The sequence below is a fragment of the Choristoneura fumiferana genome, chromosome 14 (genome assembly GCF_025370935.1).
Source record: "Choristoneura fumiferana chromosome 14, NRCan_CFum_1, whole genome shotgun sequence".
In the NCBI taxonomy this organism is placed as follows: Eukaryota; Metazoa; Arthropoda; class Insecta; order Lepidoptera; family Tortricidae; genus Choristoneura; species Choristoneura fumiferana.
The window spans coordinates 18677192-18692030 of NC_133485.1; the positions used below are offsets into that span (position 1 = coordinate 18677192).

The 14839-nt window shown below is 39.6% G+C and overlaps 1 protein-coding gene across 6 annotated transcripts in view; it reads right to left on the reverse strand.

Moving 5' to 3' along the window:
• The window catches only part of LOC141435369 (uncharacterized), a 758872-nt gene that overhangs the window by 6592 nt on the left and 737441 nt on the right, over positions 1-14839 (reverse strand). For all 6 annotated transcript variants that reach the window (XM_074098083.1, XM_074098079.1, XM_074098081.1 and 3 more), the window contains one exon: positions 11490-11693. In XM_074098083.1, coding sequence (XP_073954184.1) covers positions 11490-11693 — 204 coding nt within the window. The remainder of the gene's footprint in view (positions 1-11489; positions 11694-14839) is intronic.

Genomic DNA, 14839 nt, shown 5'->3' on the forward strand with positions numbered 1-14839 from the left:
ACGATGCGATCGCAAGGTTCCCGAATCGCAAAAAGTTCAATATCACAAAAACGTCTGAACCGATTTTGATAAAGCATGTCTAAGAACCATTGCTAGAAAACCTGCTTTCAAATAAAAAAAACTCATTTAAATCGGTCCACCCGTTTAAGAGCTACGGCGCCACAGACAGACAGACAGACAGACACACATAGTGGTCAAAATTATAACACCCCTCTTTTTGCGTCGGGGGTTAAAAATAAGACAGTTCGAGCCCTGTGAAGGACATAGAACACCATTTAGTTATATTCCCGGAAAATTTACTTCCCGCGGTATAGCGATAATTGAATTCTTGACAGACTAGTAAGTTATAGAAAGCTGGTTTGCAATAAATGATTTAAATTGCTAGCCAGGTCAATAATTGTTTCTTCATAATCTCGAAATCTATAACAATCTTTCTCTGTTCCAATTTGCTACGTGCACAAAATGGCCGACTGACATGCGATCGCTGACATCTTACAGATAAGTAAGCCAAATAGGGTACTTACCTTTTACCTACATTAGTTTAGGATTACATACGTCAAAAGGAAAAACAGAACCCTTATACCTTGAAGGGTACGGGGCAAGGGACCTGCCTTCACTTCACATCATTGTTCGTTTGTATTACGTATAGCCCTGTATTTTGTAAAGATATCTACTTTGAAATATCAACTTATTACACGATTGCGATAACAGCTTTCTTCTGAAGCTTATATTATTATTTTCGCTTAGGGAACCCTCAGTGCGTGAGCCCGATCCGCACGTGCCTGGTTTTTTCGTATGGTTATGGTACGCATAATCGGAAACCCCCCTAAATCGGGTAATAAATAAATAAGTGTAACATAACTACCCTCATTACGGTCAAATTGCCGTTAATTACTTTGCGATTGCCGCCCGATTCTGAGATCTGGTAGACGCTAGAAGCGTTGACAACCAATCGCGGAAAATCTAGGACAGTCTCTAAAAAGACGTTCGGTTAGCTGAGTAAAAGAACCGACTACAAATAAAGAAATAAATATCATGGGACATTTGACACCAATTGACCAGTCCCAAACTAAGCAAAGCTTTCAGGTTTAATGCTGAGGACCTGGCTTCGATTCCCAGCGCTGGTCTCTTTTTCTGGTTTTTCTGTGCATCCATGTCTCAGTTTATATTTTCTTTAAGGTTGCGTTTCCACCAGAGATGTGCGAAGATGTGTAGCAAAGAATGCCTTTTTCATGAACAAAGAGAAACGCTTCATTTACCTATGCTCACGCAGCACTGCTCTGGTGGAAACAGCTGAGCGGAGCGAGGCGATAGCTTCATAAAAAACTCGTCCTCGCACATCTCTGGTTGAAACGTAGCCTTAGTCCTAGGTTCAATACTCGGTCGGAGCAGAAAATATGAATGATTGTTCTCGGGTCTTAACCCCACCCCGCCCTCGCCCACTCCCGTTAAGGTGGTTTTCCACCGGCGAGGCGAGACGAGACGAGGCGAGACGAGAATTGAAATTTGTATGGCAGCGCCCGCGGCGGCTCGCGGAAGAAATGCATTGCAATGCCATTATGCGCTTCATCTTTGTCATTTTTTTTATTCACGAAAGAAAAAAACCTGTGAACTATAAGAATTTCTTTGCTCACTTGCGACCTTTCATTGATATGGACTCCAACAACCAAAAAAATATTTTCTAATAATCTAACTCACAACATAAACTCAAACTCACAACATTTCATCATCATCCCAGCCTATATACGTCCCACTGCTGGGCACAGGCCTCCTCTCAGAACAAGAGGGTTTGGGCCATAGTTTCCACGTGGGCCCAGTGCGGATTGGGAACTTCACACGCACCATTGAATTGCTTCGCAGGTTTGTGCAGGTTTCGTCACGATGTTTTCCTTCACCGCAAAGCTCGTGGTGAATTTCAAATGTAACTCCGCACATGAATTTCGAAAAACTCAGAGGTGCGAGCCGGGGTTTGAACCCACGACCCTCTGCTTGAGAGGCGATAGGTCAAACCACTAGGCCACCACGGCTTTACAACATTTATTGACATAAAAAAAACACACTACATTACAACAAAACACAGTAAAAACATAAATAGAAGAAGAGACGTTTTGCTGTAGTGTGCCGTAGCCCTGTACTCTTAACCAGAGCTGCAGCGCTGGTTTTCAGCCGTACCCCGGTGAATGAAATAGACTTTTTTTCACCCAAGGATCTACCCAATTGAAAAAGGTTTCGTTTTTATCCAACAACCTGGCCACTACGCAGGTCAATATTAAACGTAAGGTCATGAAGGCGATTGTGTCGAATTGTCGTGGCGGTTATCGGTTAATGAGGTCACTCACCCCGTCTAGCGCTAGCGTTAACTTTAACGCACGCTATATTTACCAATTAAGCAGCATTTTGGATTTATGATAATGAGAAGACCATTTTTATATTTTACTAGCTGTTGCTCGCGGCTTTACCCGTTCTAGATTTTTTATGTTTAAAACAAACCTAGTTCTGACAATAACAATTATGCGTGTAAAAAAACATATCGGCGATTCATTTTTAACCCCCGACGCAAAAAGAGGGGTGTTATAAGTTTGACCGCTATGTGTGTATGTCTGTCTGTCAGTGGCACCGTAGCTCTTAAACGGGTGGACGCATTTGAATGCGGGTTTTTTTATTTGAAAGCAGGTTTTCTAGCGATGGTTCTTAGAAAGTTTCATCAAAATCGGTTAAGCCGTTTTTGAGATATTGAACTTTGAAGTGACAAAGTCAAAGTAGGAAGTTGGAAGATCCCCGACTTTGTTAGCTGTTAGTTTTCATACAAGCTTTCACCCACGGCGCTTTTAATTTTTTTCAGAATCCCGCGGGAATATCAGAATAAAAATTGGCTTACGAGCTATTCCAGAAATCCAGTTATTTATGCACCAAATTTCATCCAAATCTGTAAAGCCGTTTTGGCATGAAAGAGTTACAAAGTCACAGAAACACATTTTTTTACATTTACAAGGTGTATTAGTAGATATGATTTTCTTTTTGATTTGAAGTCCAAAATTTAAGAGTTTAAAATTTTAGATCCAAAAGAATAAAAAAACAGTCAACCTAATTGTTTTAAACAGAAACAGGCAACAAAATACTTGGCAGTCAAATGTAGAATGCCAAGTTATGGCCAGATTTGTAAAGCCTTAATTCAAAGGTATAACGGTCAGAATGGTTTAAAACTAATCTTAACTGTCGTTCACCCTCCAAACGCTAAAATATAGGGTTGTCGCTGTTAAAAATATCATTATAGAATCGGAAACTTAATACACAATAGCATGTTTTTCTCGATTTTTATTACCTAAGAGTGGCAGCTCAGTTAATTAATAGAATTTACTTGGTAATCTAGAATTAGGATAGTTAATTTTAGGGGCAGTAAAACAGTGTAATAAAGAGGAGGCAAAGAGGGAAAGAGGCATGCCGGGATAAGAAAAAAGTCCTGCAAGCCAATCAGCGGCCTCCATTCGAGAACTTTTCGGCCCCAACAGCCATTTGTTCTCTTTACCACGTTTACGTAGTGCCACGAGAGTTGAAGTGAATGATAACACACACAAACATGAAGTACTGATTGCATAAGGAGAATGAATTAAATGAATGAGTGAATGTCAACTTTTCTGATTTATACCCTGTGGTATGGTGGTGGTATATAGCCTGACCATTGCCAGTGGTGTAAATGGTCGCCTAATATTTATTTATAGGTTTTTGAGCGAGCTAATATTTAGACTAAGCGATATTTCATGCCAGCGCCAACCCTGAGGAGTTCCCTGTAATCCCGGCCGACATGCCGTACGTTATGGCCGCGGCGCACGCGACGGGAAAAGCTGATTTATCGACCTATCAGCCGATGTGCTGATTCCTTACCGTGCCGAAATATAGCTACTTTTGATGGAAAAGGTAAAGTTATGCTCGGGAATGAAAGGCTCCTAGGCCAAAGTAAGGAATGCCTAGCACATGCCCAGTTTGCGCATTTTTGTGTCTACAACTATTGCTCGGGCGAGTCGTGCATCAGATTTCATGGCACAAGCGTGCGAGCTTGTACGAAAATGTGTGAGCTACTGATGTGTATTCCTGGCCTAAAACACGTGCCAACTGTAAGTCTGAAGTTCTGAACGTATGATAAAGGGTCCGTGCCACAGTTCAATCTACGTATACCTGTAAAACAGTAAGTACTGTGACCGTGATCGTTGACTGTTTATTATGTAAAAAGCAGCTTATGTGTATATACCGAATTTCATCCAAATCCTTCCAGCTGTTTTATTGTAATAGAGTAACAGATACACACTCTCTCACAAACTTTTTACATTTATAATATTGGTAGGATTTGTTCATAAAATTTGGAAGGACAGAAGACTAAGGCACTGTGTAGGTGTAGGTTTACATATTCCTGAGAAAATAAAATTGTTCCATGACACTGCGGTGCTCGATCAATCTCGTGTAACTCATTAGGAATGTGACCCCAAATGTATCGCTATTGCAATTATTTTACTGGATTAATGTGTAAGTAGGGCAAACTTAGTTAATCTAATCTTTTCCTCTGAACTTGGCTGGACACGCTGCCTTAGGTAGGAGATTAACTAATTGTAAGTAGGCTCTTTAGCCAGTAGTGCAGTGCAAGCAACCTTGCCCCATTGCAGGCTACCTAAGCTGCCAAGTTTTAAACTGCAGTGTACTTGACCTTTTCAGTCCGAAGTATAAGTTTTCCAGCTATCCGGTAGTTTAAATTAATTTGGAAAAGTCGAAATTAGTTGAATCTTATACCTTTTTTTGGTGGGACTTTCGGTATAAATCGTATATAATAAAAGACTATAAAATTAGACCGAGTACAAAAAGCACTTTAAACACAAAAAAAAATTGGATGTCTGTTTATGCTTGGACTATGTTCAAAGCATGGACGCTCTGAAGTAAATGAAAAAAATAAGTTGATGCTTTATACTTGCGTCTTTCATTAGATACTTGAGATATTCGAAGAATTTGAAAATGTTTTTAACATTGTCTAGGACAGTGTGTATCAACCTTTTTCACACGACCCCTTTAGTATGAATACGAGTAATATTTCGCGACCCCCCTACCCGTTGTTTTTTTCATGTACCTATTTTATTTTGTGACAAATATAATAAGTTAACGCATTTACTTAATAAATATTTTTAAACTTTTTTTTTAAATAAAGTAGTGTTCCCAGCATCTAATAGGTGCTCCGCGACCCCCCTAAAGAGGCTTCGCGACCACAGGTTAAAACACACTGGTCTAGTATAAACAAGGAAAATCTATTTTGTTTCACTTAAAAACAATCTGTATAAAACACACCTGAGCATAAGCACAGACTGAAATGGCAAAAGACAAAAGCTTTTTCCCAGTGATACAGTATAAAACGGAAGTAATAATCACTTATCGGCCTCATTATCAAAGTACGTGCCTTCCAACTTATCGGCGTGGAATAATTATAATTAATTTCAGATCAGACGATATTAGATCTAGATCCAGCCGGTTATTCACCCGAAGTTTCCCCTTGTTATAAAATAATTAGATATACGTGACCTGCATTGTTTTAGATAATTAAGCATATGCCTGGATGGTCGGTCACGTTTCGGAAAACGGAGTGTTTGAAAGTTAACTTAGACCAACAATTTATTAGCATACCCCACTACGCGCTGTAGCGGAGATGTTAAGAGAAGTTTCCCTGCCGGCCGCGCGGCCGCGTTAGGTATTCGTTTGGGATATTGCTGTCTTTATCGCTCGTGACATAAGCGCTCGCAGCCGTCCCCCCCATGCCTTCCGCAACGACGTCCGTAATTTATATCGAGGATTTCAAGAGTCCTCATATTATACGAAAAGTATAGCACAGTAATCAATGATATTTTACAATCAAGATATTCATTATTTATTCCTTTTTGTTATGCTACGTTACTTTGTCACGAATAAATGATTTCTATTTCTATTTCATTATATTTTCTATGCCTGTGTTTTTTTAGATTTTTGTAAAAATGCTTTATTAGTCTGTAATTCTCGTGCAAAGTTGACATCTTTTTTTTGTCGACTTTTGAGCTCCTGTAATTCTGATATTACATATTTATATGAAAATCTGAAAAACCACAGGCATAGATAATTACGTCTAGTCCATATACTTACAAAATTTCATCTATTTCTGTTGCCTAATAGTTTTCAAATGAGACCGGGACTACGTTTGTATGGAGAATGGAACGAAGAGACTTCTCATAAAGAAGAACTCTCTAACCGCTTGACAGTTCGACGATACCATGGTATTATTTATCCAAAACCAAAATGCTTCAACCCGTCCGTGGATACTTTAGTGTCATAAAGTTTATCCCTGATTTTCAACCGACTTCAATTCGTCTGCATGTTTTTTTTTTGTGTGGTTGTTACACGATAACTCCGCCAATTGCGGGCCGAATTTCAAAATTATTTTTTTGTTCTAAAGGACATACTTCTGAGGTGGTCCCATTGTCACCAAGTTAGGATCTGATATGATGATGGGATCTTAGAGAAATCGAGGGCATCCCTCAAATTTTAAAAGCGATTTTGGCATTTTTAACACCAAGTCAAGTATTTACATTCAGAAAGTATCATTTGGTGAACTGGATCTGATAAAGAAGACCGTACTCTGTTATAAAATAATATAACTATGCCGTGTTTGAGCTTAATGGAATCGTTGTAAGATGCACTTTGACTATAAATCACTAAAAACCATGAAAAAAAAACTTTTTAACAAAAAATGGAACCGACTTCAAAAAACCTTGAAAATAATTTTCTACTAATATGAAGTCGGTGCCTCAGCACGAGCCAGCGCTGAAGCGTTTCTACTATTGGTTTACTTATGTTTTTATTTTTTTATTCGACTGGATGGCAAACGAGCAAGTGGGTCTCCTGATGGTAAGAGATCACCACCATCATGTAAAACAGATTCCTCCGAACACATCTTCGCACGGTTGAGACGCAGCCTAAAGGGTAGTTATCGATAATAACATTCTCCTTAGTACCCCCTGAGTTAGCCATTGTTCTTTGAGTAGTGTGTTTAGATTTGTTGTGTTGTTTAGATTTGTTGTGTATGTGTATTGTATGTTAGTTTTATGTATTCTTGATGCAGCTCTAATCTACTGTAAATTGCACCACCTGCTAAAATGTATTCCTTATTTCTGTCCATTGTAAAGGTTGCCTGGAAGAGATCGCTCTGAAGCGATAAGGCCGCCTATTACTTACCTTAGAAAATCTCTATGTATATACTTGTGTTCTCTGTACTGTTTACTGTATTGGTGTGCAATAAAGAGTTATTGTATTGTAAGCCGTGTGTTTCGAGACCCTCTCATTTTCGATACCATCAGTTCCGCGGCCGGAAATCGGCGCGTCGCACGCGCCGGCCAATTGCAGCCAATCAGGGGCCGGGATTACTGTTATTTATTACTGCAATTTCATGGTGGTGAATTTTCGCATCTTTTCGCATTATGATTGATTTACCGGAAAAGGGGTTTGAGGAGTGATGGGGTTATGGAGTTGAGTACCTGTTTGTTATAATTTTGATTACAAAATTAAAATTGTACATGGATTATTTAAGATATAGACAAAATATCCGCCAAGTTTGAATCCGATGCGTGCACTAAGAGTTTCAAAGATATGAGGTGCATAGGGAAATTCGTGTCGGTACCGTTGACCATCAGTGGTGTAGCGGTATAGCACGCGGTACGGATTACCGAGGACCTGGGTTCGATTCCCAGTGATGGTCTTATTTTTCTGTGCATCTATATTTCAGTTTGTATTTTCAAGTTAGGTTTTACGGGATGACCGTAAAAGTAAAAATTTGGAATTGAAATAAAAAATACAAAAAGATTCCAAAAAACCAATCTTAGTTTCAAAGGAATTTAAAAACGAGAATAAATATATAATTCATAGTAAGCCGTGGTGGCCTAGTAAGCCGTGGTGGCCTAGCAAGCCGTGGTGGCCTAGTGGTTTGACCTATCGCCTCTCAAGCAGAGGGTCGTGGGTTCAAACCCCGGCTCGTACCTCTGAGTTTTTCGAAATTCATGTGCGGAATTACATTTGAAATTTACCACGAGCTATACGGTGAAGGAAAACATCGTGAGGAAACCTGCACAAACCTGCGAAGCAATTCAATGGTGTGTGTGAAGTTCCCAATCCGCACTGGGCCCGCGTGGGAACTATGGCCCAAGCCCTCTTGTTCTGAGAGGAGGCCTGTGCCCAGCAGTGGGACGTATATAGGCTGGGATGATGATCTTTATGAAAATCATAGTTTAGTATGTTCCTAATCAGTGATCAGGGGGACGATTGTTACTCGCGCCCGCAGGAGAAACCCACCACAACCCTGGACGTGGCCTCTGGGTGGTGCTAAACGAGTGACAAACATTAAGGCGATATACAAATAGGCAAAGACGGTGATAGATATGTTTATAAGCCTATTTTAAATGTATGCCATACGATTAAATAAATAAAAAAACAATGATCAATTTTCATGGCGACTTTCTTGGGACAATGGCATGGTGGCTTTTCCTTGCCTTCTACACCGCAGTGCTGGGGTTCGAAGTTCGTAGTTGGCATTAGAGAGCACAGTTCATTCTCATATTAGGTCCCTTAGTCGCCTTTTACACCCACGGGAAGAGTTTAAAGCCATACATTTTTGCACGTTCTTTCCAAGGCAGCTGGCAATTCATATGCCTCAACTTATTTAAACGTGACACCCCAAATTTGTCCAGTTCCATTAAGTATTTACACCCCTTTCGGAACGGGGGTGTGCCAAAATTGGCCGTTCTGGCCAGTTGCGCGATAAATCAGCCTTATCGACTCCGGCGCATGCTAATTTTTCGGCCTGTAACGGATTACCTGCTGTTATTGATGTCCAGTATACCTAAGGGTTCCATACTTGTAGCTTGTAGGACAAGGGAATGTTTTCGCCATGTCCGTTTGTTCGCGGCTTAGCGTAAAGACTGTTAGTGCTAGGATACTGTAATTTGGCTTTAATATGTATGAACTAAAATAATTTCCTTGCTCACCCGCGAACTTACGATAGCTAAGCTTATGCAAAATATGCGTGTTCATGCAGTTCTTCCACCTCCACACTGTAAGAACACACACAAATCACACAAACCCATCTATCACCACCACCACACTACACTGCCGTTTCGAACTCAACCAGAGCTCATCTTCAGAGTGCCACAACCGTACACCATGCTACCAGTTGTTAGACTAACAACCCCCTGGATATGTACGCCTGATTCAATAAATTATTTAATATGTATGTTAATCACGCCGACAAAATGGTAAAATAAAATTTCGCTTTTTTTCTGTCTTTTTTCTGTGCGTACTTTGAGTATACATTTACAGTATGGATGAAGTTTTGGGCAAAAAATAACTAACTTCGTTTTTGAGATTTTAAAAAAAAACATACGCGTCGACTTGAGAACCTGCTCCTCCTCTATTAAATAACACAAATAGATTCTATTTGATTTAGGATAAAAATACTTTAGACTACTAAATTATTTATTGTTTTTCGAAACCAATCATCATAGTTATAGAGATATAAGTAATTAAATACAATCAAAATTAAAAAAAAATATCACGGGACAATTCACACCAATTGACCTAGTCCCAAAGTAAGTTTAGCAAAGCTTGTGTTATGGGTACTAAGCAACGGATAAATATAATTATATAGATATAGATACATACTTAAATACATATTAAACACCCTACACCCGAGAACAAACATTCGTATTTTTCATACAAATATCTGCCCCGACACGGGAATCGAACCCGGGACCTCAAGCTTCGTAGTCAGGTGCTCTAACCGCACTAGGCCATCGGGTCGTCAACTGATTGACTACCTTTTAGCGTTTTGGTTGTGTTAGTTAGTGATTTCTTGCAGTAAGATGACGTTTTACATATACCTACTATGTAAAGCAGCCTCTCAAAGGCAGACCCCAGTCCGACACCAAATCTATAAACACAACATCCGACTCTAAGTGGCCCATATTTCGAGCACATTCCATTTGCGCAGAAAAACAAATAGCTTCAAGTATCAAAACGCTTCTCGAGGCTAATGGAAGCCTTCGAGGGTTCCCCTGTGACCCAAAATCCCTTATCGTTCATGCTTCACGCGAGAATGTGATTGAACCCTAAACAGATTTTGTTAATTATTAATTATGCTCGGTATGGTAACAGCAAAATGGGCTAGTTTCGTAAAAAAACAAATTACGAGTAGACTATGAATTATTTTAACAAAAAATATTAAACAGTTATTTTTTCTTCTGTCAGTAAAACTACTAACCTAACAAACAAAAAGTTGGAAAACCCCCGACTTTGTCACTTCAAACTTCAATATCTCAAAAACGGCTGAACCGATTTTGATGAAACCTATCTAAGAACCATCGCTAGAAAACCTGATTTCAAATAACAAAAAAATCGCATTCAATCGGTCCACCCGTTTAAGAGCTTTGGTGCCACAGACAGAAACACAGACACACAGCGGTCAAACTTATAACACCCCTCTTTTTGCGTCGGGGGTTAAAACATAATGAAAATATAGCTAGTTAAAGTTCCGCGAACATCACGCCATGCTAAAAAGTGTCGTACGGTCAAGGACTTTAATTCATTGGCCACCATGGAACCATTTCACAGTAAACGGCATAGTGACATCGCATTAATTAACAAGGAAAATCGTAATGACTTTCCATGTGAAAAGGTTCTATAGTGACTCATAAATTAAAGTCCTTGACCGTACCTACACGGGCTCCCACTCCCGAACTAGGAAAGATTTGGGAACAGTTGGGAAATAAATAATTTGGCAAACATATTTTAGGCGTGTAGTGGTAACACTATGTATATAATCGCATTCATTTACTCAATATAGCCAGTTGGATGCCAACCTTTGTTTTGCTAACATCTCCCGTACTCATAGCCAAAATACGGGACTTATCACGCTATTTTTACACAAGTAATATTTACCTCGACGTTTCGGCAACGTTACAGTTGCCGTGGTCACGAGTAGACTGAAGTGTGGGGTGTCAAGTCTGCCTAGCAGCGCGAGTTCTTCGAACTACCCGCACTTGATCATTAATAGTGCCGGCACTCGTATCACGAACTACCCGCACTTGGTCACTTTTATTAGTCACCCATCACACCGACACACAACACTAACAACGTCCGATCGCGAGTGCGGGTAGTTCGAAGAACTCGCGCTGCTAGGCAGACTTGACACCCCACATTTCAGTCTACTCGTGACCCCGGCAACTGTAACGTTGCCGAAACGTCGAGGTAAATATTACTTGTGTAAAAATAGCGTGATAAGTCCCGTATATGGTATTTTGACTATGAGTGAGAATCATGAAAGTTTAAAACGTTATATCTCCCGTACTCTCAACCATACATGGCGACCGTGACATGACAACTAACCAAAAACTGCCAAAAAAAACAAAAACTAGAGAACCCCATTTTCCTCCAAATCTTACCTCATCGCAAGCAGAGCAGCGTGGCTTCAGCGCCTCCGCGTGGTGCCGTCCGCAGTACATCCGTCCGTCCTTCCAGAAGTACACCAGGTCCACCAGCAGCTCCTGGCAGGAGGAGCACACGAAGCAGGCGGGGTGCCAGCGCGCCGATGGACCAGCGCGAGCCGCTGACACGCACATGTCGCCAGCTGACATGGACTCCTCACACTGTGGACAAATATCCAAAATGAAGATGTTTCTTCCAGGGCTTATTCACGTTACCAAATTCACATAATAAGTAACGGTACGTAACGGTAAAATCCTCAAAACGTCGGGATCAAATTTATAATCGTGAATGCTTAATATAATCCGTAAAAAATAGCAATTCTTAATTATTTTTTGATCCGAATTACATACAAGCACATACATATCGTTGTTGAGTAGATATATTATTTAATAGCATAAACAAATGTTCTGATTTAGCAGATGACCAGGGACGCCGCTACAATGTAAAAGTGAAAAGCAATCTTTTAACGATACTTTTAAATTAACGTTAACTTTATGTGAACAGCTTATAACGTTAAATTTTTTATACAGGTAACATTTTTAAAAGTAACGATAAATCCTTTAACGTTAATTACGATTTAACGTTAAATCTGTATGACAGAAGTAACGTTACCAACTTTTTACCGGTATTTGAAGCCCTGGTTCCTTCTGCAAGTTGACCGCCAAGGGCTCTTTCATATGTTTGCGAGCAATGCAACACGCGCCAGACTCTGTACTGACTAAAACTAGCACTCAAACTATGTTACTTGGTGACACGGCAGGATACCAAAAACAGCGAAAGCGAGGCGAGGTGAATTAAGCGTTTCTATTGGTTCATGTAGAACACATTCGTCGCAGCACATCCTTGCACATCTCTGGTGGAAACCTAACCTAACCTAAACATCAGCCATGCGATTAATGATTAAGTATTTTTTTCAATCGTAGACCGTGCCAACAGCCATTTATATTGCCCAGCAGTGCACTTAACGGGTTAAAAAAAATGGAATTAATTCCAGTCTGGATCACTAAAAGTCATGTTTTTTTAATATCACGTTTTTGGTATGCAGTCCGACGCATCATAACATTTGGCCGCAGCCAGTAGACGCAAGCGCATGTTACCACGCCGGTCAAACACCTGAAGGTCGCAAATGCGTTACCACGAATCTTATACGCCCTCGCTGTACTCGGAATATCTGCAGATTTAAGTCTTTTTTTCTTGCATGCGCAGCGTAGAACACCAATTAGATGGACGGATGACCAGGTTAAAGCCGTGGGTTCATGGTGGATGCAGGCCGCTGCCAACCGAAGTAACTGGAGATCTATGGGGCCTATATATGTCCTGGCTTATGGCTGATATGATGATGATAAGATAATTAGCTATTGTACGGCTATTTAAGAGGCAGATTATTGCAGTTCTGACAGTGACGGTGTGTTTAAGATGTATAATGTATCTATAATAATAATAAATGAATTTGAATTGGAATAAATTCTTTTTATTGCTTTACACGTGGTAAAACTAATGATTAAATTATATATTTTTGGTATTAAACTCAAAAATCGATACGAATATAAGTTATAATGTAACACGATAAAAATGTAACGTAACTGACTGACTGACTGACAGCCTAAACTACTGGATATGGAGACTTGAAATTTGGTTAGGCTTCGTTTTGGAGTTGGATGGGCGCCAACACATTAACATATATTACGCAAAATAAGGCTAGAACCGTTGGTACAAAAAGTGATTTACAGTGAGTTGAAGAATGATTTATGAAGAGTAAAAATTAAAGAGATTTAAAGAGAACTCTCGATTATACCTCATACGATGAAAATCTTCAGGCCGTTTAGGTTTCAGACAGGACCAAAAAAAAGACAGACGTAGATACGGTCAAACACAATCTTTCTTCGAGGGGTCAGCTACAATCATGCTATAGTAGATTGTACATACAACAAGAGCATAAAACGAGCCATTTTACCCGAGGCGTTCGTATAGCCACCCGAGTCGGTACGGCGAGGGTAGATAGACACGTCGAGGGGAAAATGGGTTAAATGCTCGAGTTTTACACTCTGCTTTTCACTTCGATGGCGAGGAAATGAAATAGCAACAGTGGAAACAATGATTCACTTTCTATGTACCTTTTATTTTTTATGCATTATTATAATAATTCCATTTTTTTACTTTACTGATTTATTATGATTGATTTTGATGATTTTTAGATTTATATAAATAAAAAATTATCTAAAAAATGTACAGAAACTTTTTTGTTTGTGGCTGTTGACACCTGATTTCCTTGGTCTTAAGTTGGTCTTAGACGAAGATTTTATTTTACGCACTAGAGCATAAAAAGTCATTTTATGTCGCCCAGATACAGCATAAACACGAACTTTACGAGCATGAGAAGTGAAAAAGTGTTTTCCCGTTGCAAGCATTCGACAATTTCTAGGGCGACTTTACAATAGTAACGCTTCAAGGTGTCAAAATTATCACAACACTGAAGTGTCCGATCACTTATTGTCATTCAGCGTGCAAGTGACCATTGGTAATTCTGGTCATGGATCACTTATCGATTCGCAATTATATTGTCTGTTGTATTAATGACTATTAATGATTATGTTTCACACTACGATTATAATTCGCTGATTCTTTGTTGGACAACAAGGGCGAGAAATGGATGGCTTGGTCCAAAATACAGAACAAAAAAATAGCAAGACAAATGGTGACGATGGGGATGATAACGATGGTGAAAAAGAATATAATGTGGTCTCTTCCCGCGGATTTGTGCTCGTGGAAGAATAAAAAATAGGCAAGTCTCCTAGCCCGTGGGAAAGTGAAAAATCACACACGAATATGTCAGTTTGTGATTAGTTTTTTTTACTTAAAGCTAACTCGTATTTGACACTTATCCCTTCTGATGAAAAGTGCAGATGAAGCCAAAGCTGCAGTAAATGTCTCTGGATCAGTTAGACTGCGATTTACTGAATATTTTTATGATGAAAGTGTACTGCATCAAAGGCAATGCATAAATGTTGAATCAAAAAATTCAATTCCATTGTAAAGACTTTGTTATTGTCTTTCAATATCAAGTATGTAGCTGCAGCAGATTAGGCTGTACTTTGAACCTGCGTTTATACGTATAGATTGTGAATTTCCATGATTACTTTTGTAGGAAAATTTACGATTTGCCCGTGACAGCTACGGTTTAGCCATAAAGCCAAAATATAAAGACATTGTTTCACCTTTCTACACAGAACACGTTCCTAGTCAGCTATTGACCTAAGCACTCGGTATGCTATTGTTTGGGATTCCTAGCGATTGATCTGTTTAGTTT